The sequence below is a fragment of the Salmo salar genome, chromosome ssa19 (genome assembly GCF_905237065.1).
Source record: "Salmo salar chromosome ssa19, Ssal_v3.1, whole genome shotgun sequence".
Taxonomy (NCBI): Eukaryota; Metazoa; Chordata; class Actinopteri; order Salmoniformes; family Salmonidae; genus Salmo; species Salmo salar.
The window spans coordinates 54,711,111-54,732,316 of NC_059460.1; the positions used below are offsets into that span (position 1 = coordinate 54,711,111).

General features: G+C 42.8%; 2 protein-coding genes across 5 annotated transcripts; both read right to left on the reverse strand.

Moving 5' to 3' along the window:
- Window positions 1–1,165: 1,165 nt before the first annotated feature.
- On the reverse strand, window positions 1,166–3,034 carry hoxb8ba (homeobox protein HoxB8ba2). 2 transcript variants are annotated; one of them, XM_014158479.2, is made up of 2 exons: window positions 2,210–3,034; window positions 1,166–1,869 (listed from the first exon to the last, which is right to left on the reverse strand). In XM_014158479.2, the coding sequence occupies exons 1-2, from the start codon at window positions 2,625–2,627 to the stop codon at window positions 1,574–1,576; spliced, it is 714 nt and encodes a 237-aa protein (XP_014013954.2). In that variant the 5' UTR covers window positions 2,628–3,034; the 3' UTR covers window positions 1,166–1,573.
- A 605-nt stretch (window positions 3,035–3,639) lies between these two features.
- Window positions 3,640–19,022, reverse strand: ttll6 (tubulin tyrosine ligase-like family, member 6). 3 transcript variants are annotated; one of them, XM_045702488.1, is made up of 16 exons: window positions 18,898–19,022; window positions 18,011–18,124; window positions 13,953–14,120; window positions 13,753–13,790; window positions 12,868–12,986; window positions 12,641–12,771; window positions 10,028–10,184; window positions 9,576–9,719; window positions 9,187–9,272; window positions 8,845–9,070; window positions 8,143–8,321; window positions 7,240–7,428; window positions 6,914–7,070; window positions 6,321–6,563; window positions 5,193–5,466; window positions 3,640–5,031 (listed from the first exon to the last, which is right to left on the reverse strand). In XM_045702488.1, exons 3-16 carry the CDS (start codon window positions 14,117–14,119, stop codon window positions 4,787–4,789), a joined length of 2,355 nt encoding a protein of 784 aa, XP_045558444.1. In that variant the 5' UTR covers window position 14,120; window positions 18,011–18,124; window positions 18,898–19,022; the 3' UTR covers window positions 3,640–4,786. The 3 variants fall into 3 exon arrangements, with proteins under 3 accessions (XP_045558444.1, XP_014014596.1, XP_014014594.1); XM_014159121.2 differs by having other exon boundaries at window positions 6,920–7,070; window positions 10,028–10,205; XM_014159119.2 differs by having other exon boundaries at window positions 10,028–10,205.
- Between the last annotated feature and the right edge of the window lie 2,184 nt (window positions 19,023–21,206).

A 21,206-nucleotide genomic window follows, 5' to 3' on the forward strand; every position in this document is an offset into this window, starting at 1 on the left:
ATTATGGTTTTCATTAACTACAATGTATTTGCCTCATAAAGGTGGATAAAATTTAGCTGAAATTGTGTGTTTCCACAATTTCAGACTGTTTATTAACCTTCAGACACTTTTTTCAATCTAGGCCCAATGAATATACAATTGGCATGAATTCAACCAGGCTTATATTAGACTAAATGATGGTGTACAAAATATCAGTTACCCGACATAGTAAAACAAATATTTTTTTCTATAATATCTCTAGATCTTTTGAATTTGTTATGCTAGTGCCAAACTGTATAGGCTACTCAAAATGTCGATATAACACGGAGGAAACTGGATACAGACCTGCAATATGTGATCTTGGTTGTTAGCCAGCTTAACTCCTCCACAGAGTTGAGCAAAGATTCGTTATTTTAAATGAACCTCCGACTCCTTCAATTAGCTATGCGTCGACACTTCCAAATGTTAATTCCTTAACGCTTGCTGTGTACCTGTTTGTCATCTGTTGTTGCATGTCTTTCTTTGTTTTCTGAAACCCATACTTTTTAATTAAACGTTCATCAAATACAACCACCGACTGTTTCCTAGTTACTGTTGCTCTATGGCAACTCAGCGCAAATGCGCATGTGCCAATTGAATCTATTCAAGAAAACAGTTGGTGGTTGTATTTGATTAACGTTTTATTAAAAAAGTATGGATTTCAGCAAACAAAGATCCGAACAATTACACTATTAGGTAGGCCTATATGTTTCACAATAAAGGAGAGGCTTCGAATTTAAAAGGTTACATTTTATTTACAGTTTACATCCAGTAGCAGCCTTCACAGCCAAGGCCTGACAACAGCTCTAGACACAACATTGACAACACAGATACAAAACTGCCAATTAAAATGACAGGGACTCTAGATGTGCACGTTACTCTATCTTTGCATAAAACATGCCCATTGGAGGTTTGCGCAAAATTCTTTATGCACATCTTAAGTTAGGATTTAGTGCCAGCTTTTTTTTTTTTAAATACATTTTTAATTGATCCTTTTTTTAACTAGGAAAGTCAGTTAAGAACAAATTCTTATTTACAATGACGGCCTACCCCGGCCAAACCCTAACCCGTACGACGCTTGGCCAATTGTGCGCCACCCTATGGGACTACCAATCACGGCCGTTTGTGATACAGCCTGGAATCGAACCAGGGTCTGTACTGACGCCTCGAGCACTGAGATGCCGTGCCTTAGACCGCTGCGCCACTCGGAAGCCCATCTAATGAATCATTATTATTAGTGGCAGAAAGTGTGGCAGCTGTGCTACCATACTGCACTAAATTACAGAATTATACATTCTAACAACATAAATACCTGTTCAGACTATTCTGCAGAAGTGATTCACACGCACAAACCTCTAATTGGAATGATGCGTAAAATGGTGCGTAAAAGCTATTTTGCGCACGTCTTCTCAAGTTTTATTGAATTTAATTTGACAATGAATTATCAACAAACACAATAGATTTGACTGTTGATTTTTTTTTATTCGAAATGCAATTTATAATTAACACATTTGTTATCACTGTGTGACCTCCCATCACCAAGTCTAGGATAGTCTTATCCTTTACCCTCCTCATCTGACGTCTGAATATTCTTGTAAGTTTCTTTGCTCTCTTTCTTGATTTCATTCTGATCCGGCCTGTTTATCGGAAATGTGTCCTTCTTCTTCTCCTTCTTCCATTTCATGCGTCTGTTCTGAAACCAGATTTTAATCTGCCGCTCGGTGAGTGCCAGAGCGTGCGACACTTCAACCTTGCGCTTGCGGGTCAAGTAAGAGTTGAATAAGAACTCCTTCTCAAGTTCCAGAGTCTGGAAGCGACTGTATGCCTGTCTGCCTCTTCTCCGTCCGGTAGCTGCTGAGAGACAAAACATTTTAGAGACATTTAGATGAACATTGACTCAATAGGCCTAAACAAAGGCTACCACATACCATAGCTGTTAGTGAAGACACACACAGACACCTACAAATAAAAATCAGGCGAAGCAAAAACTTTTCTCACATCATAAAATAGATTTACAGTTTATTTTTGACACCATAACGAGCCATTGTCCTCTCCAGAAATGCTGGAAAAACAACGAAGTTTATTGGGGGTCATTTGAAACGAAGTTTATTGGAGGGGGGGGGGGGTGTCTCACATATCTCCGAGGTCAACCAAATTCTCAAATGAGGTGTTTTAAGGGTCATTGACTCACCTTGTGGTTTCATCCAGGGAAAGAGGTCGGGTAGAGAGGAGCACTGTTCTGCGCACACGGAATCATTTGCAACCCCGGTGGATTTCAAATGATAATCACTGTACTGGATACAATCCGTATTATGGGATGCGGAAAAGGTTGGTCTCTGTATCACATCGTGGGCATGATACAAGCTGCCCATTGGCAGCGATAATACGCACGGATTTAGTTGGTGTTGGTGAGCGGTTTTGGACAACGATGTGCCATTGTAGAATTCCGTTAACTGCGTGGGATGCTGCTGCTGGATGGTGCCACCGGCACCGTATCCGTACGATACAGAGGATGTGCTTCCCAAATCATGTGCCAGCCCATAATCGGAATGCCAGGACTCGCTGTTGTTGTTTTTTGAGAATAGAGCATTAACGAAATAAGAGCTCATTTTCTACTTTGTTTAAAATCTTATTTAAGTCAGGCTACTAGCATATATTACACTTCATGGAATAAACGCAAGGTTTGAAGTTTAGGCATGACTTTCCTCGGTGAAGACCAACATTTCCATGCCAATTCAATTGCCTTCCTCTCTGAAGTCCGTGAATGATGGGGCAGACTACATGGATTATAGCTTCACGGGGTATATCCTGCCTTGTTTTGGATACGATTATGTCTCCAGACGAAAATCTCCAGACAACAGACAAAGCATTGCGCGCTTGAATGCAAAGTGAGAGAAACCAACAAGGGAGGGGTGATAGGGAGACGAGGGAACCCACTGGGCACACACTGATTGAATCAACGTTTTTTTACACGTCATTTTGAACCAATGTGGAATAGACGTATTTACGTGAACCTGATACAAATATTAAACTGTGAAGAGCTAGCTATTAGCTGAAATACTAGAGAATATTGATGCATAGGCTAGTTCATTGGATCGAATAGACAAGAACACAGCTTACATTTTATGACTAATTTCTAACAACAAACTGATAACCTATATTTTTAATAGGCATTCAAAGATGTCAACAATAAGATGTTGTCTTCATCAGCAGGCTGTTTCAGCGTGAAAAGTAAAGACTACTTTATTTTTGCGATTAAAAATCAATCATTATTCGTATATACGGGGCTTGAGTTATTGTGTTTGTAGATGACAATAAAACGAATGTGCTTTTATTGAAATGTAAATATTGTGATAAAGGGTGTTGAAAGTTATATGAAACTATAACTAAACTGTGTAATTTAACTATGTAACTGAAACTATTGTTATGACAACTATATCAACAGCTCATAGGTCTTGAGCGATAGACTTGAGATCACGCACATCGAAACTCTACAAAGGCCTACATATTCCAATCGAAAAATATATCGTTCAATGATTTCGATTGTAATTAAAGCCTACTTTTCCAAATAATTCTTGAGGTAAAATGCAAACACATCGAAATATCGAATTACCATTTAAATACAGTAGTAGGCCGACAACGTTTATGAAAAAAATCAAACAAGATCATTGTTAAAGAAAATAAACGTACATTTTCATTGAAATTTTAGTTTGCATTTCCAAAGATTTCACTCATAATTTGTAGGCCTACAAATGTGCAAATTGAAGATTTCCAAATAATTTACACAAATTAGGAAACTATTTGATTATTCATATGGAGTATATATTGATAATAAGCCTAGTACTATTATCAATATCATCCTGAATTTAACAAATATCCTCATTTCTACATGAGCAATGATCAAGGCATAACATTTCTGAAGGCATTTGTCTATATTTCTCACCAACTCAAATAAAAGAATGCTCAATAAGTAAATGTACACCCCATCCCAAATTTAAAATAACCATATGAAAATACTGTGGGTAAATTTGCAATTAAAATCAGTGAAATGTGAGGAGTATTTGTTAGTCCAGCTTGGTGGTCCATTTCAGTATCTCATTTCAGTATCCTGAGCTTTTCTTCTAAGGTTTGGCACACATGATTGATTATGGTTCCCATTGCAAAATTAGAATTTCCTGCTTAGCTAAACACAAATCTATATGATAACAAAGCATAGTAGCAAAGTCATCAACATCAAAGTCATACAAACCTGCTATATGCCTACATGGTCACATTTTCCCTTCAGATTTCACATTACTGAGTAAAACGTCCAGATTTCCAGAATTATAAAAAAAAACGTGTTTTCACCATTGGCTCAGTGGTTATAGTGATATTTAACAACCCAAGATATTTGATAAGACACAGATAGTATTCACTTACATTCAATTGTGTAAAAGCCACAGTGTTTGCGTAGACATATGAGATGACACGTCTTCCTACCAAGTACCGCGCACAATACCTAAGTCACGATAGGCACCGTTGCTTCAATATTTTCACAATAAGACCTATTCCATTTATCTATTCTCCATTTCTCTTCAATTAATTCTCAGTAGCTCAGTGCTAATGTAGAAATGAATTTCATTTTCATGAAATAAAAGTGAAGAAATGTACACAGTATAGGGCGAGGATTTCAGGGACAACTTGTGTACAGTTTTGCCAGGAAAGCTTGTTCACTCTCCCCTGCTCGTGGTTTATGGCACTATGGATGGACTGGTAAAGTCCCTGCTCCCTAACGCCCTTGTCCGTGCTGGGGGACTTTGCGCGAGGGTTTGCGGATGGGGTGGGGGAACTCGGGCCTCTGGATCAGTAGGGCTGGGGTGGAGATGACAAACAGGCTCTGGAGGGCCTTGGGGTCGGAGGACATGGGGGTGCAGTGGAGCCGTCCAGGCGTGAGCTGGGAGATGTTTGACACTGTGGTCCGGGCCTTGGACTCTGCATAAGACGAGCTCATACTGCCCTGACGAGCACCATTGACTGAGAGTCAAAGAGAGAGAGAAAAAGAGAGAGAGGTAGAGAAAATCAATACTATGCCATCCAATTACCCAGAAGTACAATGTCCAACTTTAGATCAGTGGCGGTACTGTAATGACACAATAAAGTGAGGTGCAGTGAGGGTGCTCAGTGGGTGTGCTCACTTGTCAATGGGATACGCTGGGCACTGTTGGTCCTCCTCAGGTCCCCTGGCGCCCGGCGGACCGTCTCTAGGACTTGGTCCTCTGGAGTGTAGTACTGAAGGCAGGCAGACTCAGTCTGAGCGGGCCCCCTGTCCAGACTGGGCCATGGCCAGCGGTGCTGCAGCAGCTGGGAATGGACGTACTGACGGCAGGGCTTGGCCCCTGGAGGCAACAGGTGTTGGATCACAGTACAGTGGCGCTTCGGTCTCCAGGAAAACTCAGTCAGGGAGTCCAACTGGCAAGACATTACATAGGACAGACTTAAGCATCTCATTACTAATGGAGTAATGTTTGAGACAATGCAGTGACCATAGAGAGCAAGAGTAATGTTGTATTTTTGTCGGCACTAACTCCGCCATAACTCATTGGTTAAACAAAGCCTATGGAGAAATTCATGTTTTTTTTTGTTGTAGGGTTTTTGGATAAAACGCCAAAAATAAGGTTTGTAGTAAACACAGGCTTAGGAGATCTTACACATTTTGTTCTATGAGATAATCTTCATCAGCTAACATCACTTAATTATTATCTATGCATAAGTCACTTTAATAACTCTACCCACGTGTATATATTACCTCAATTACCTCGACTAACCGGTGCCCCCGCACATTGACTTTGTACCAGTACCCCCCTGTATATAGCCTCACTATTGTTATTTTACTGCTGCTCTTTAATTATGTTACTTTTATTTCTTATTTTTTTGGTATTTTTCGTAAAACTGCATTGTTGGTTAAGGGCTTGTAAGTAAGCATTTCACTGTAAGGTCTACACCTGTTGTATTCGGCGCATGTGACAAATATAATATAAAATAACATTTTCTCACAGAACAAAATGTATAAGATCTCCTAAACCTGTGTTAATCTCTGACCTTATTCCAACGTTTATCCCAAAACCTCATTCTTTCCCATTAATTTCCATCCATAAGAATGCTTGAACGAACCAGAGAACTAATTTCTGTTTTTTAGGACTACAAGCTGTCGAGCTCTTTATCCCATATTAGGAAAAATATGGAGGACACATTTCCTTGTTAGGGAAACAATAAACGGAACTTACTAAACTGACCAGTCAGTGACTATGGAGGTGTAGCCTAACCTTATTGGCTCGTTCATGTCTGTGTAGGGGCAGCTCATTCTGCTCGCGGGGGGGTGTAATGCCGTTAGGCATGGACTGGCCTCGCCCCTGCAGCAGCTTATAGATCTGGTCCACCACCCCCAGGTCCCTCAGTAGACTCTCCCGTTGGAGCAGTCCACTCACCCTCTCCACCTCCTCATCAGAGAGGTCCTGCACCATAGCGGAACCATTGGTAGCAGTAGGCAGGAGGGGCATGGTCAGGAGCTGGACACCCACAATTCACACCATACAGTAAGGAATAAGTTCATCACAGTGTAAAATCATTCTTCAGTATTCATTGAGATGCTTATGTAAATATGATAAATGGCCATTATATAGTTTGGTAGCTGGACATATGTGTAAGGTGTTTAGTGGAGAAGATATTTGGCTCCCTCTTGCGGCCACTGAAAGGCCCTACAACTACAAGTCCACTAAGATTGCCACCCCCAATGATACAACGAGACTTTAGACTTCTCTTTACGGTTGTTGACTGCTAGATTCTGTAGGCAATACTACATTCAAAACCTGAGGTAAAATGTTACATAAAATCTGATGGGCAGGGTGATGTGACTCACAGTTACCTGTTGGGAGTTGGAGTTGGTCTGACGAACTTGTACTCTGTGTGGTTTGGCCCTCTCTCCTGCAGACTCCCCCTGCAAGTCTCGTCTACGGCTCCCCTTCTGCTCCCTCTCCTTCTGCTCCTGCTTCAGACGCAGCTCCTGCAGCTGCTGCCTGAGCGGACAGTCACACACAGTCACACACAAAGAAGTTGTACATGAAACAACGAAAAAAGTGAATTTAAAGGTACAACGATTTAGTATTTTCTGTTGAGTGTTTTCATGGTATTGTCAAGAAGCCTGTGCGTGCGTATGTGTGTGAGTGTTTGGGTGATTGTTTCTACCTGGCACACTCCTCCCTGGCCTTAGAGGCGGCAGTCTCCTGAAACAGGGAGCTGCTGTGTTTGAAGTACTTCTCATACTTCTCTCCACCCTCACAGGGGTAGATTCCACGGAAGCCACCCAGGTGTTTGGCCTCATACCTCCGCATCTGCTCTACACTGGCTGCCTGGGACTGACGCAGTTCCTCACTCCTGACAACACAACATTACCACAACTGAATGAATGCATACACTCAATATACACTGAGTGTACAAAACATTAAGAACACCATCCTAATATGGAGTTGCATCCCCTTTTCCCCTCAGAACAGCATGGACTCTACAAGGTGTCGAAAGCGTTCCACAGGGATGCTGGCCCATGTTGACTCCAATGCTTCCCACAGTTGTGTCAAGTTGGCTGGATGTCCTTGGGTGTTGGACCATTCTCGATACACATGGGAAACTGTTGAGCGTGAAAAACCAGCAGCGATGCAGTTCATGACACACTCAAACCGGTGCGCCTGGCCCCTACTACCATACCCTGTTCGAAGTCACTTACATCTTTAGTCTTGCCCATGTCTCAGTTGTCTCAAGGCTTAAAAATCCTTCTTTAACCTGTCTCCTCCCCTTCATTTACACTGATTGAAGTGGATTTAACAAGTGACATCAATAAGGGATCATAGCTTTCACCTGGATTCACCTGGTCAGTCTATGTCATGAAAAGTGTTCTTAATGTTTTGTACACTCAGTGTATGTTGGCTTGAGTTTGGTCCAAATCACTTTGTTTGTTACATGTCTATAACAATGCTAATTTATAATAAAATGACCCATCATAGCTTATTGTTACATGGTCAAACTGATCCTACAAGCGCATTGAAATCAAAGTTCCGCATTGTCTTCCTATCCATCACATGGTCCTGACTATACCTAGCCTCTCTGGAGCGGTTCTGCTGCAGCCTCTCCTTCACCCTGCGCTTCTCCTCCTCAGTGATCTTACGGCGGTCACAGGCACCCAGGTTTATAAGGACCAGGGTGTCATACAGCAGGCTATCCTTCACCTCCCGGTCCAACCGCGAATCAGTAGTGAAACTGGGGGAGTGGTTCACCTGCACAAACATTAAAGGGATACTTCAGGATTTTGGTAATGAGGCACGTTATCTACCTCCTACTAACTAACGCGAGCGGAATTGCTAAGTAGCGTTAGCGCAATGACTAAGTTTATGGGTCTCTGCTAGGACGCTACACTCCCATTAATTGTACTAACGCTAGTTAGCATTGGCTCGCGAAACTACCTCTAACTTCCTTCATACTGGACACAGAGACATAAAAATGGTATCTACAAGCTCATCTGACTCTGGGAAAGTAGATAAAAAGCCCCATTGTCAAAATCCCGAAGTATACCTTTAATAAACACGCCCATATATTAATGTGAAAATAATTGAACATCATGAATATTCCTTGTTTGCTATCTACCGTTAATAATAAAGTTATTATAAGTTGCTAGCGAAATGCATATTGGACACTGCATGATGAGAGTGTAGTAGATTAGAATAACACATTTCTTAGCTCAACAAACACTGAACTGGACCCAAATCAATACATCATCCTGATTCTTTAAGAAGGCCTCACCTCCAGCAGCCAGGGCCTGAGTCGATGGTCTAGTAGCACATCAAAGCCAAGGATCTCAAAGCAGGCACTGCCGGCTGCGTGGTTGGGGAAACAGGTGTGGTAGTTGTGTTTGAGGATAGGGTGGGCTGAGATGAGCGTCTTAATAATCACGTCCTCAATGTCCAACCACATCTTCTCTGTGTCGTAACACATGGCTTCCAGGTGCTTGTTCAAGGTGGACAGCTTCCTGGAACGACAGGGAGGAGGGAACAGAGATGCAAGCTTTGCATCATGAGATGAATTATACAAACAAAGCTAAAGGTCAACTCGAGAGGTATTTGAAGTAAACAAACACCTGCTTACCGTTTGCTGCCCGTGTCGTCATCACGGACAAAGTTCTCACTGTGCTTGTTGATGGCATAGTTGGTCAGATGCATGCAAACATCATCCTTGTACAAATATACATTTTGTGAGGGAGCGCCAGGGATGTGTAAAGGTACAATAAGGGATCAGAAAGGACACCGTAGAAAATATACTATCATTCTGGAATAAACATATGAATACTGTAAAGATGCGATTCCCCATTTTAAATGATTATCTCGAATGCTTCAGAGCATCAACGACACAACCAACACCACAACTACCAATTAACTGTCAAAGAACAGGGTGAAATAGGACAATAAGAAGTGTGTAATGCTGCGTAACAGTTGGCATTAGAAGTGTTAACGGAGTATCTGTGTTGTCCACCTCACCACGTTGCCATTGCTGGGCTCATTGTATTGGGTAGTGCAGAAGCGAGCCAGCCCCTCGTTGTACAGGAAGATACGGAAGGGGTCACAGGAGGTCACCAGCACATAGATACGCAGGTCAAACTTGAAGCCATCAATAACGAATGGCTGGGGGGAGAGGAGGGTTGGCATTATGATATACCTAATGACATCAACATAACCCTGCTCTCTGATTAGTCCCTTCGTAATAACATCGTCATAGCCTACTCTCGGATTAGTCCTTTCATAATGACATTGTCATAACCCTTCTCTCTGATTGGTCCCATAAATACTGTCACATAATAAGGTATCACATTTATTACAACTGTCATCCTGCAACCTCAGTTGAACTACGAGTTGAATTGATTGTGCAGAATGTTACACAATATGTACAAAAGTCTAGAAGGATCCCTCTCTGAGAAGGGAGTGAGTCTCACCCGGGAGACGTACACCTGGCAGATCATGTGTTCTCCGGGCCGGATGTCTTTGCTGGATTTGGTGAGTAAGATGCCTCGCCCTTGGCAACCGGAGTCTGGCTTACAGATGAAAGTCTTGTGTTTCTTGGACCTGGTGTAAGCTTGGAAGTCACTATAACTGCAGAGATACAAAAAAACACTTCCATTCTCAATTGATTACTCTCCTGATCATATACAGTACCAGTCAAAAGTTAGGACACACCTACACATTCCAGGGTTTTTCTTTATTTTTACTATTTTCTACATTGTAGAATAATAGTGAAGACAACAAAACTAGGAAATAACACATATGGAATCATGTAGTAACCAAAAAAAAGTGTTAAAAAAAATCTAAATATATTTTACATTCTTCAAAGTAGCCACCCTTTGCCTTGATGACAGCTTCAAATCAAATCAAATTTTATTAGTCAGATACGCCGAATACAGTGAAATGCTTACTTACGAGCCCCTAACCAACAATGCAGTTAAAAAAAAAATATGGATAAGAACAAGAAATAAAAGTAACAAGTAATTAAAGAGCAGCACTAAAATAACAATTGCGTGACTATATTTACGGGGGGGGGGGGGTACAGAGACAATGTGTGGGGGCACGAGTTAGTTGAGGTAATATGTACATGTAGGTAGTGTTATTAAAGTGACTATGCATTTGATTAGGTGTTCAGGAGTCTTTTGGCTTGGGGGTAGAAGCTGTTTAAAAGCCTCTTGGACCTAGACTTGGCGCTCCGGTACCACTTGCCATGTGGTAGCAGAGAGAACAGTCTATGACTGGAGTCTTTGACAATTTTTAGGGCCTTCCTCTGACACCGCCTGGTATAGAGGTCCTGGATGGCAGGAAGCTTGGCCCCAGTGATGTACTGGGCCGTTTGCACTACCCTCTGTAGTGCCTTGTGGTCGGAGGCCGAGTAGTTGCCATACCAGGCAGTGATAAAACCAGTCAGGATGCTCTTGATGGTGCAGCTGTAGAACCTTTTGAGGATCTGAGGACCCATGCCAAATTTTTTCAGTCTCCTGAGGGGGAACAAGTCTTTTCGTGCCCTCATTGCACACTCTGGGCATTCTCTCAATCAGCTTCATGAGGAATGCTTTTCCAACAGTCTTGAAGGAGTTCCCACATATTTTTATGTCGTTTTTATGTCATTGAGAACAGATTTTTTACCTTGGCAGCTCGGGGATTCGATCTAGCAACCTTTCGGTTACTGGCCCAATGCTCTAACCACTAGGCTACCTGCCGCCCAGCACATATGCTGAACACTTGCTGGCTGCTTTTCCTTCACTCTGCGGTCCAACTCATCCCAAACCATCAATTGGGTTGAGGTCGGGTGATTGTGGAGGCCAGGTCATCTGATGCAGCACTCCATCACCCTCCTTCTTGGTCAAATATCCCTTACACAGCCTGGAGGTGTCTTTTGGGTCATTGTTGAAAAACAAAGGATAGTCCCACTAAGAGCAAACCAGATGGGATAGCGTATCGCTGCAGAATGCTGTTGTAACCATGCTGGTTAAGTGTGCCTTGAATTCTAAATAAATCACAGACAGTGTCACCAGCAAAGCACCCCCACACCATCATACCTCCTCCTCCATGCTTCACAGTGGGAACCACACATGTGGAGATCATCCGTTCACCTACTCTGCATCTCACAAAGACACGGCGGTTGGAACCAAAAATCTCACATTTGGACTCATCAGACCAAAGGACAGATGTCCACCGGTCTAATGTCCATTGCTCGTGTTTCTTGGCCCAAGCAAGTCTCTTATTCTTATTTGTGTTCTTTAGTAGTGGTTTCTTTGCAGTAATCTGACCATGAAGGTCTGATTCACGCAGTCTCCTCTGAACAGTTGATGTTGAGATGTGTATGTTACTTGAACTCTGTGAAGCATTTATTTGGGCTGCAATCTGAGGTGCAGTTAACTAATGAACTTATCCTCTGCAGCAGAGGTAACTCTGGGTCTTCCTTTCATGTGGCGGTCCTCATGAGAGCCAGTTTAATTATAGTGCCTGATGGTTTTTGCGACTGCACTTGAAGAAACTTTCAAGGTTCTTGAAGTTTTCCGGATTGACTGACCTTCATGGCTTAAAGTTATGATGGACTGCCGATTCTCTTTGCTTATTTGAGCCATTCTTGCCATAATATTGACTTGGTCTTTTACAAAATAGGGCTATCTTCTGTATACCATCCCTACCTTGTCACAAGACAACTGATTGGCTCAAACACATTAAGAAGGAAAGAAATTCCACAAATTAACAAGGCACACCTGTTAATTGAAATACATTCCAGGTGACTACCACATGAAGCTGGTTGAGAGAATGCCAAGAGTGTGCAAAGCTGTCATCAAGGCAAAGGGTGGCTACTTTGAAGAATCTCAAATATAAAATATATTTGGATTTGTTTAACACTTTTTGGGTTTCCACATGATTCCATATGTGTTATTTCATAGTTTTGATGTCTTCCCCATTATTCTACAATGTAGAAAATAGTAAAAATAAAGAAAAACCCTGGAATGAGTAACTTTTGACTGGTACTGTATGTGTTTTGAATAACGAGACTCTTAAGCACATTGACAATGAGAACTCACTCTGCTGGTAGGCACCATGTTCGGGGAAAGATATTGTAGTCTTTGGGGAAGAGCTTTAGCATGCGGTTCATGTTTCGAGCCAGGAGATCCTTTCTACAAATCTCACTCATCCCTGGAAAATGGTTGATCTTCTGTAAGGGTACAGCAGACACATAGCATTGAATGGGGCAGAGGAACCTTTTCAGAACTCTATGAGGAGAGAAGTGCACTTGGGAGATGTTGAGTACCTGGTAGCGCTTCATGTCCATAACTCTGTCCAGTGAGACAGAGCAGTCTGTCCAGAAGAGAGTCCAGTCCTCGCCCTCCACTGCTTCCAAAAGGCCATATCTGCGAGCAGCACGTCGCACTGACAGGGTGAGGAAGAAAGACTTCCTATTAGATGACATATATTAATCTACACTAAGTATACAAAACATTAAGGAACCCCTGCTCTTTTCATGACATAGACTGACCAGGTGAATCCAGGCGAAAGCTATGATCCCTTATTGATGTAACTTGTTAAATCCACTTCAAATCAGTGTAGGTGAAGGGGAGGAAACAGGTTAAAGAAGGATTTTCAAGCCTTGAGACAATTGAGACATGGATTGTGTGTGTGCCATTCAGAGGGTGAATGGGCAAGACAAAAGATTTAAGTGCCTTTGAACGGGATATGGTAGTAGGTGTCTGGTGCACCGATTTGTGTCAAGAACTGCAACGCTGCTGGGTTTTTCACGGTCTAGTTTCCCGTGTGTATCAAGAAAGGTCCACCACCCAAATGACATCCAGCCAACTTGACACAACTGTGCGAAGCATTGGAGTAAACATGGGCCAGCATCCCTGTGGAACGCTTTCAACACCTTTCGACACCTACCCTGACAAATTGAGGCTGTTCTGATGGCAAAAGGGGGTGCAACTCAATATTAAGAAGGTGTTCCTAATGTATGCTATACTCAGTGTACGTCTGTGCTTCAAATGTATTTGACTAGACTAAGTAGCAAAACTGTGACTGTGAGGAAATAAATGGATGGTCTCGGATTATCCCAACATGGGGGTAACAAAGCAAGTGACATGGGTGATCTTTGAAAAGATAAAATCACACCAATTCACACGTTGGTATATGCCGGATAACTCACCACTTTCATATTTGCAGTTGACGATATTGATCCACAGTCATCTGGGAGAGAAGAAACAGAGAGAGGGGGACAGACGTGCCTTGCTGCAAGGTTGTAATCATCCTTCCCCAATAACTTCTGCCTCTCCCAGCGTTCTGGGGAAGAGGAAGCATCAAAGCACCAGTACATCCACACAGTTACATATTTTAACTTTAAAGTACCTCTTTTTCCTTTTCTTCTTCCTCTTGCCAGTGGACGGAGGAGTAGGGGTGCAGACCTCGGGTTGACTATCGCTCCCCCAGCCCTCACCCTCCTCTCCTCCCTCAGGTCCACACTTGAAGGCATCATCTTCAGAGTCTTTGTCAGGGCTCTCTGCTCGCAGGTCCATCCTGAAGAAGATACACAAAGAGGAATAAAAAAGGCTTACATAACAGTAACACTAGTTAATTAACTTGAGTTATCAAGCATCAATTAACACAAATTAAAATACATTCTGTTTTCCAACCTACATCTAAGCAATTTGCATACATTTACATAATTGTGTTTTGATGTGGATACAAGTACCCCCACCCTGAAATACAATCAACTGGATCAGAATCCAGGTTGTAATGTACACAGGGAATCATGTTTCTATTTCCATTTCTCTTCTCAGGTAGGTACTCGGCCTGTCAACATTCCATCCATAGCAGAGGGTCATTCAAGAGTTATTGGGCAGCGAATCAAGTTTGTAACAGAGTTCAGACGGATCACTCCGTTTGGAAAAAAACACAAGACTCCTCAGACAGTAACTTAGCCTAAATCCCCTTGAAGTGTCCTTGTGTGCCCTGACCATCACTGAGGGGCTCTCTCTCCGATCTCACGTCCCAAAGGTGAAGCCTAGGTGAGAGTAGGCTAATTGCTGGTAATGATAAGGGTAAGTGCTGGACAGGGCCCGGGGGGGTGAGGAGGGACATCCCTGTCAGGCTGCGGGAGGCCTGGGTGCTGGGCATAGGCTGCTAGTTGGAGGAGCTATAGGAAGATGAGCTAATTGTAATGGCTGGATTGGAATCGATGGAATGGTATCAAACACATCCAACACATGAAAACAACATGTTTGACTCCGTTCCATTTGTTCCATTCCAGCCATTACAATCAGCCCATCCACCTATAGCTCCTCCCACCAGCCTCCTCTGGTGCTGGGTAACAGTATTCTGAGCCAGTGATCTGGATAATCCTGGCCCTGAACTCTTGTAATTGAGCTTGGCCGAGACGGCCCAGTGACCTCTACAGGTATACTGTTACAACAGCACTCTCATAGGATCTCTCTTTAGGACCTATCCAAAAAACAACAATTGCATAAATATAGTCTTTAAATAGGCCTAGCAGTTCTGTGTTCTCAAGCATATTTTTTCTAGTATATCAGATGTAAATTCTAGTCAAAGAACGATATTGGTCTATTACTATCTAATAATTCATTTTCAATTCACTAATCTCTATCCTCAAGATGGAAAAACAAAGTACTTATTTCATGCAAAAGTTCTGAAGTCATGGTAAAAAACTTCTGAAAACAACTCAAATCAACAATTCAGTCAACCACTGACCTGACTGCATGTTTTTCTCTGATCAATGCTCACTGCATTTTCCCTCATTATCACTTCACATTTTATTTGTCACATGCGCCGAATACTTACAGTGAAATGCTTACTTACAAGCTCTTTCCTGACAACACAGAGGTAAAATAAGAAAATAAAAACAAGAATTAAGCTATATACAGGGTGAACCAATACCATATCAATGTGCAGGGGTACGAGGTAGCTGAGGTAGTTATGTATGTACATGTAGGCATGGGTAAAGTGACTAGGCATCAGGATTGATAATAATAAAATGTAAAAAACTAAGTAGCAGCAGCGTATACATTGCATTCGGAAAGTATTCAGACCCCTTGACCTTTTCCACATTTTGTTACGTTACAGCCTTATTAAATAGTTTCCCCCCCTCATCAATCTACACACAATACCCCATAATGACAAAGCAAAAACAGGTTCTTAGAAAAAATTAACCACCAAAATATCACATTTACATAAGTATTCAGACCCTTAACTCAGTACTTTGTTGAAGCACCTTCGGCAGCATTTACAGCCTTGAGTCTTCTTGGGTATGACGCTACAAGCTTGGCACAACTGTATTTGGGGAGTTTCTCAAATTTTTCTCCGCAAATCCTCTCAAGCTCTGTCAGGTTGCATGGGGAGCGTCGCTGCACAGCTATGTTTGATAGGGTTCAAGTCCGGGCTCTGGCTTGGCCACTCAAGGACTTGTCCCGATACCACTCCTGCGTTGTCTTGGCTGTGTGTTTAGGGTCGTTTTCCTGATGCAAGGAGAACCTTCGCCCCATTCTGAGGTTCTGAGCACCCTGGAGCAGGTTTTCATCAAAGATCTCTCTGTACTTTGCTCCGTTCATCTTTCCCTCGATCTTGACTAGTCTCCCAGTCCCTGCCGCTGAAAAACAACCCCACAGCATGATGCTGCCACCACCATGCTTCCCCTTAGGGATGGTGCCAGGATTCTTCCAGACGTGACGCTTGGCATTCAGACCAAGGAGTTCAATCTTGGTTTCATCAGACCAGAGAACCTCGTTTCTCATGGTCTGAGAGCCCTTTAGGTGCCTTTTGGCAAACTCCAAGCGGGCTGTCATGTGCCTTTTACTGAGGAGTGGCTTCTGTCTGGCCACTCTACCATAAAGGCCTGGTTGGTGGAGTGCTGCAAGATGGTTGTCCTTCTGGAAGGTTCTCCCATTTCCACAGATGAACTCTGGAGCTCTGTCAAGAGTGACCATCGGGTTCTTGGTCACCTCCCTGACCCAGGCCCTTCTCCCCCGATTGCTGTTTGGCCTGGCGGAGAGCCTTGTTGGTTCCAAACTTCTTTCATTTAAGAATGATGGAGGCCACTGTGTTCTTGGGGACTTTCAATGCTGTAGACATTTTTTTGGTACACTTTCTCAGATCTGTGCGTCGTAACAATCCAGTCTCGGAGCTCTACGGACATGTGTTTGGAACTCATGGCTTGGTTTTTGCTCTGACATGCACTGTCAAATGTGGGACCTTATATAGACAGGTATGTGCCTTTCCAAATCATGTCCAATCAATTGAATTTACCACAGGTGGACTCCAATCTAGTAGAAACATCTTAAGGATGTTCAATGGAAAAAGGATGCACCTGAGCTCAATTTCAAGTCTCATAGCAAAGGGTCTGAATAATTATGTAAATACCCTATCTGTTCGTTTAAATACATTTGCAAAAATGTCTAAAAACCTGTTTTAGCTTTGTCATTATGGGGTATTGTGTGTAGATTGGTGAGGGAACATTTTTATTTAATACATTTTAGAATAAGGCTGTAACGTAACAAAATGTGGGAAAAGGGAAGGGGTCTGTAAAATGTACGAATGCATTGTATGATGAGAGTATGTGTACATGTGTGAAAGTGTGTGTGTGTGTGTGTGGCGTCAGTACGCGTGTGTTGTGTGTGTGCGTATGTAAGTGTGTGTATGTGTGTGTGGATAGAGTCTTGTGAGTGTGCATAGAGTCAGTGCAAAATAGAGTCAGCGCATGTAGTCCGGTTAATCATTTGATTATCTATACAACAGTCTTATTGCTTGTTGATAGAAGCTGTCTCGGAGCATGCAGGTCTGAGAAACGTTGCCTCGGTACCACTTGCCGGACGGTAGCAGAGAGAACAGTCTATGGCTTGGGTGGCTGAAGTCTTTCGCAATTTTTTCGGGCCTTCCTCTAACGCCGCCTGATATAGAGGTACAGGATGGCAGGGAGCTCAGCCCCAGTGATGTACTGGGCCGTCCTCAACACCCTCTGTAGAGATTTGCGGTCGAGGGCGGTGCAGTTGCTTTCCAAGCAGTGATGCAACCAGTCAAGTTGCTCTCGATGGTGCAGCTGTAGAACCTCTTCAGGACCTGAGGGCCCATGCCAAATCTCTTCAGCCTCCTGTGGGAGAAGAGGCACTGTTGTGCCCTCTTCACGACAGTGCGGACCATGTGTGTGGATCATGTTAAGTCCTTAGTGATGTGGACACCGAGGAACAGGATCCAGTTGCAGAGGGAGGTGTTCAGTCCCAGGGTCCCGAGCTTGGTGATGAGCTTGGAGGGGACCACGGAGTTTAACGCTGAGTTGTAGTCAATGAACAGCACTCTCACATACATATATATACTTTTTCTTGAAGGTACACAAACCTGTGCTGTGCATTCAAGGCGGGTGGAAATGCTAGACGATGCCCTCCACCTGTCCAACTCACCCACTCTGTTTGTTGGCCGTGGCCCCTCAGTTTCAGGGGCCCAGCAAGATGTGGTCGTTCCCAACAGAAGGCAGCTCACAAAGCCACATATCCACCTCTGGTCTGGTCCTAATCCTGAACAAAAAGAGCACATTTGTACTATGAGCCCAGGGGTGGCCCTACTCAGATTGACTTACATCCTAATAGCTTTGAATTGACCATGGAGAAATCTGCACTACAGATAATCGGAACTGAACTGTAGTTGTTCAAAGGGATGCTCTGGTCTATTTGTTACTGTAACCTGTGGATTTATAAAGAATTTCTGCTCTATCTTTCATAGCTATATTTCTTTTATTCTAACCAAAGATGAGTTACAACTAGCCCCCCAGCATACAGAGATTAAAGCCTAGGAGGTAATTTGATCTGTGTGGGGGTCACTTTACCTTATGTTTCCTTGTTGTCATGGTAACTAATAGGTATCAGTCATCTCCTAACTAGCGCGCGCACACACACACACACACACACTGACTGAGTCTCTGCTATGTTAACACTTGCTTTCTTCCTACCCCTAACATACCCTCCCTCACCAGCTGCAAATGTTATTTTACACATTACAGTTTATCCATTCCCTACTGAGCCAACAGTAACCTTTTTAGAAAAGTAACTGAATAATTGACATTGCAAATAGTGAGTTCAAAATATAAACCCACTGTATTAACTTGACTTCCCTGCTGCTATGCTAGTTAGCTTCTTGGCTGGATAGCGCATGGCATTGCTATGGTAACAGAACGCTCGCTGACTGCAGGGCAAGCAGCAGCAAGTAGGTATCAACACCTGAGTCTCAAACATGTTCTCACTCACCGAAAATGTCAAACCATACACTGTCAAAATAAAATAGTAAAGCTTACCTTCTACTTTTCGTTCCGCACAATATGTGTTAGTGTGGCAGGCACACAGTGTCAATATTGTTTAAAACATTCCCGACGTCCTGTTCTTTTGCGCTGAAGTTCCTCCTACACAAACAGGCTGTAATTTCGTCCAATCACACAGCCCATTGTTCGTTCGACAGCCAATGGGCTCTCAGCAACGCCTAGTGGGGGTTTGTACCTAAAAATAAATAAAATAAAATAAGAGTATGCTACAGATTATTGTATGGGACAATAAACAATATTTTTTTGAAAGGTTATTTGAAAAAGACAATTTTATTGAGTAAATGTATATATTGGTTCTCTTAATTTTGATGAGAGATGAACGTGTACTTAAATTAAGGTTATTTGTTGGTCTTCAAGTAGAAATGTACCAATTTTAAGGTTGTGCCATTAGAGTTGGGGTGGGGTCACGAGAAATTCTGGCGAAAAAAATGGGGTCCCTGTTGAAAAAGTTGAAATACCACTGTACTAACTGATGACTTCTGCACCAGAGAAACACATCAGCCTTTGAGGTTCTCCTTGAGTCGTGGACGGATTTTACCCTGCTTTTGAGCCGTTTTAGATCGCTTGGTATTCCACATTATGGTTATTATGGTATGGTCAGTCATAATGAAGTCAGTGTATCGGTATTATGTACATATCCCTACAAAATGTTCACTTTATTAGGTCAAAATAGAATAAAATCAGATGTTTCATCCTTCATCTCCTGAAGCTACAGAATGAAACGGAAAGCTGCTCCATGATCAGCCATTCAGAGAAGGACAGAAATCCTGCCAGCTTTGACAAGGTCCTCAAGCAGCTTATCAAGACATTGTTAGTTACATCTTTGCAAAAGCCACTATATTTATCAGGGGTGCAACTTTGGTTTTAGAAGTGGGGGGGCATATCATTTTTTTATATTTTTTTTATCCGGTTGGATAAACACTCCAAACAGCCTACCCAACCGTTCGGAGGTGTCGGCATTATCCTAAAGCATACCGTTGCCTCGTTTTGTATCACATTCCAATGCTAAAACTGGTGGGGACAAAAATGCAATTTCAGAGGGGGGGGGGGGGCATTTCCCCTGTCCCTCCCGTCCCCAGTCCCAGTGAAAGTTGCGCCCCTGATATTTATAACAGTAGACAAATGGTGAATGGTGACGCAGAAGATTTTGTAGGTTAGAGCAGCCTTTTTCAAACCTCTCCTCAGAGACCCCCAGCCATTTCATGTATTGGAACTATTCAACATGTATTTGAACTATTCAACGAGGAATCATAAAGCTCTTGACTACTTGAATCAGGTTTGCTAGTTCAGGGCTACAACACAATTGTGAAACATCTAGGGGTCTCTAAGGAGAGGTTTGAAAAAGGATGTAGGTCAGTTTGCACCATCTAGAGGCGAGGTTGACACTGACGTTCAGTTCACTGAGACTCAAATACTTCTGGAGGATTATACTGAGGTTCAGGATGCTGAGAAAATGTAATACAACATTTTCAAAATAGGAAACAGGTGGTATTTAGCCTACCCACCAGGGTGCACAGAGTATCTTCAGAGATGAAAAGACGAAGCGAGAGGTTTCACTCTTGCCAAAATCTTTTTTTAAAAAGCCTTCTGCGATTCTATGGGCTTATTTTGGATCTAAACTTCTCATCTCGTCATTATATACAGATATGCGGTATCTTTAAATGAAGCAGCACAGGACAACAAGGTCTTGATCAAATAAAATGGGGCAGAAAGAAATTTAACCCGGAAACATTAACCTCAAAATCAACAATCCATCATAAGAATAAATCCTTCAAAAAATGCAATATGGATCAGAGCAATGAAAGAAAAAGAGCCAAAAGCCACACCCGGCCTTCAACAGGTGCATAGAGCATTTCAATGCTCCATTCTGTCCCTAATACTACACTATCCTGGCTAACGTTAGAAAGGTCAGGGTTATGCATAGTGTGTTTTAAGCTGGGCAATACATTGGGGAGCTGCTACCTGTTCAACTAGGCTACACACGAGTCACACTGACACCTCTCTGATAGAGCGCTCAGCAGGTTATCTCCTTTTGTACACTGAATCAGGGAAGCAGAAGGAGAGCAGTGGGCTAGTGTTACAGGAATAGCAGCACCAGTGTGTCACCATCGATCATCCAGAGGCGGCGCTCCTAGTGGCCTGGGGACTTTAAAGCAGGGAAGCTTAAATCCGTTTTACCTCATTTCTACCAGCATGTTAAATGTGAACCAGAGGAAAACAAACTCTAGACCATCTATACTCCACACACAGCGACGCGTACATAGCTCTCCCTCGCCCTCCATTTG

Excerpts from the sequence above, each read along its gene's own strand:
- hoxb8ba (XM_014158479.2), bottom strand. The coding sequence starts at position 2,627 with ATGAGCTCTTATTTCGTTAATGCTCTATTCTCAAAAAACAACAACAGC. Across the intron at positions 1,870-2,209 it reads TCCCTGGATGAAACCACAAG|CTACCGGACGGAGAAGAGGC; the intron begins GTGAGTCAATGA and ends GTCTCTCAGCAG.
- ttll6 (XM_014159119.2), bottom strand. The coding sequence starts at position 14,119 with ATGGACCTGCGAGCAGAGAGCCCTGACAAAGACTCTGAAGATGATGCC. Across the intron at positions 7,429-8,142 it reads AACCGCTCCAGAGAGGCTAG|GAGTGAGGAACTGCGTCAGT; the intron begins GTATAGTCAGGA and ends TTGTGTTGTCAG. Across the intron at positions 6,564-6,913 it reads CCAACTCCCAACAGGTAACT|CTCCTGACCATGCCCCTCCT; the intron begins GTGAGTCACATC and ends GTGGGTGTCCAG.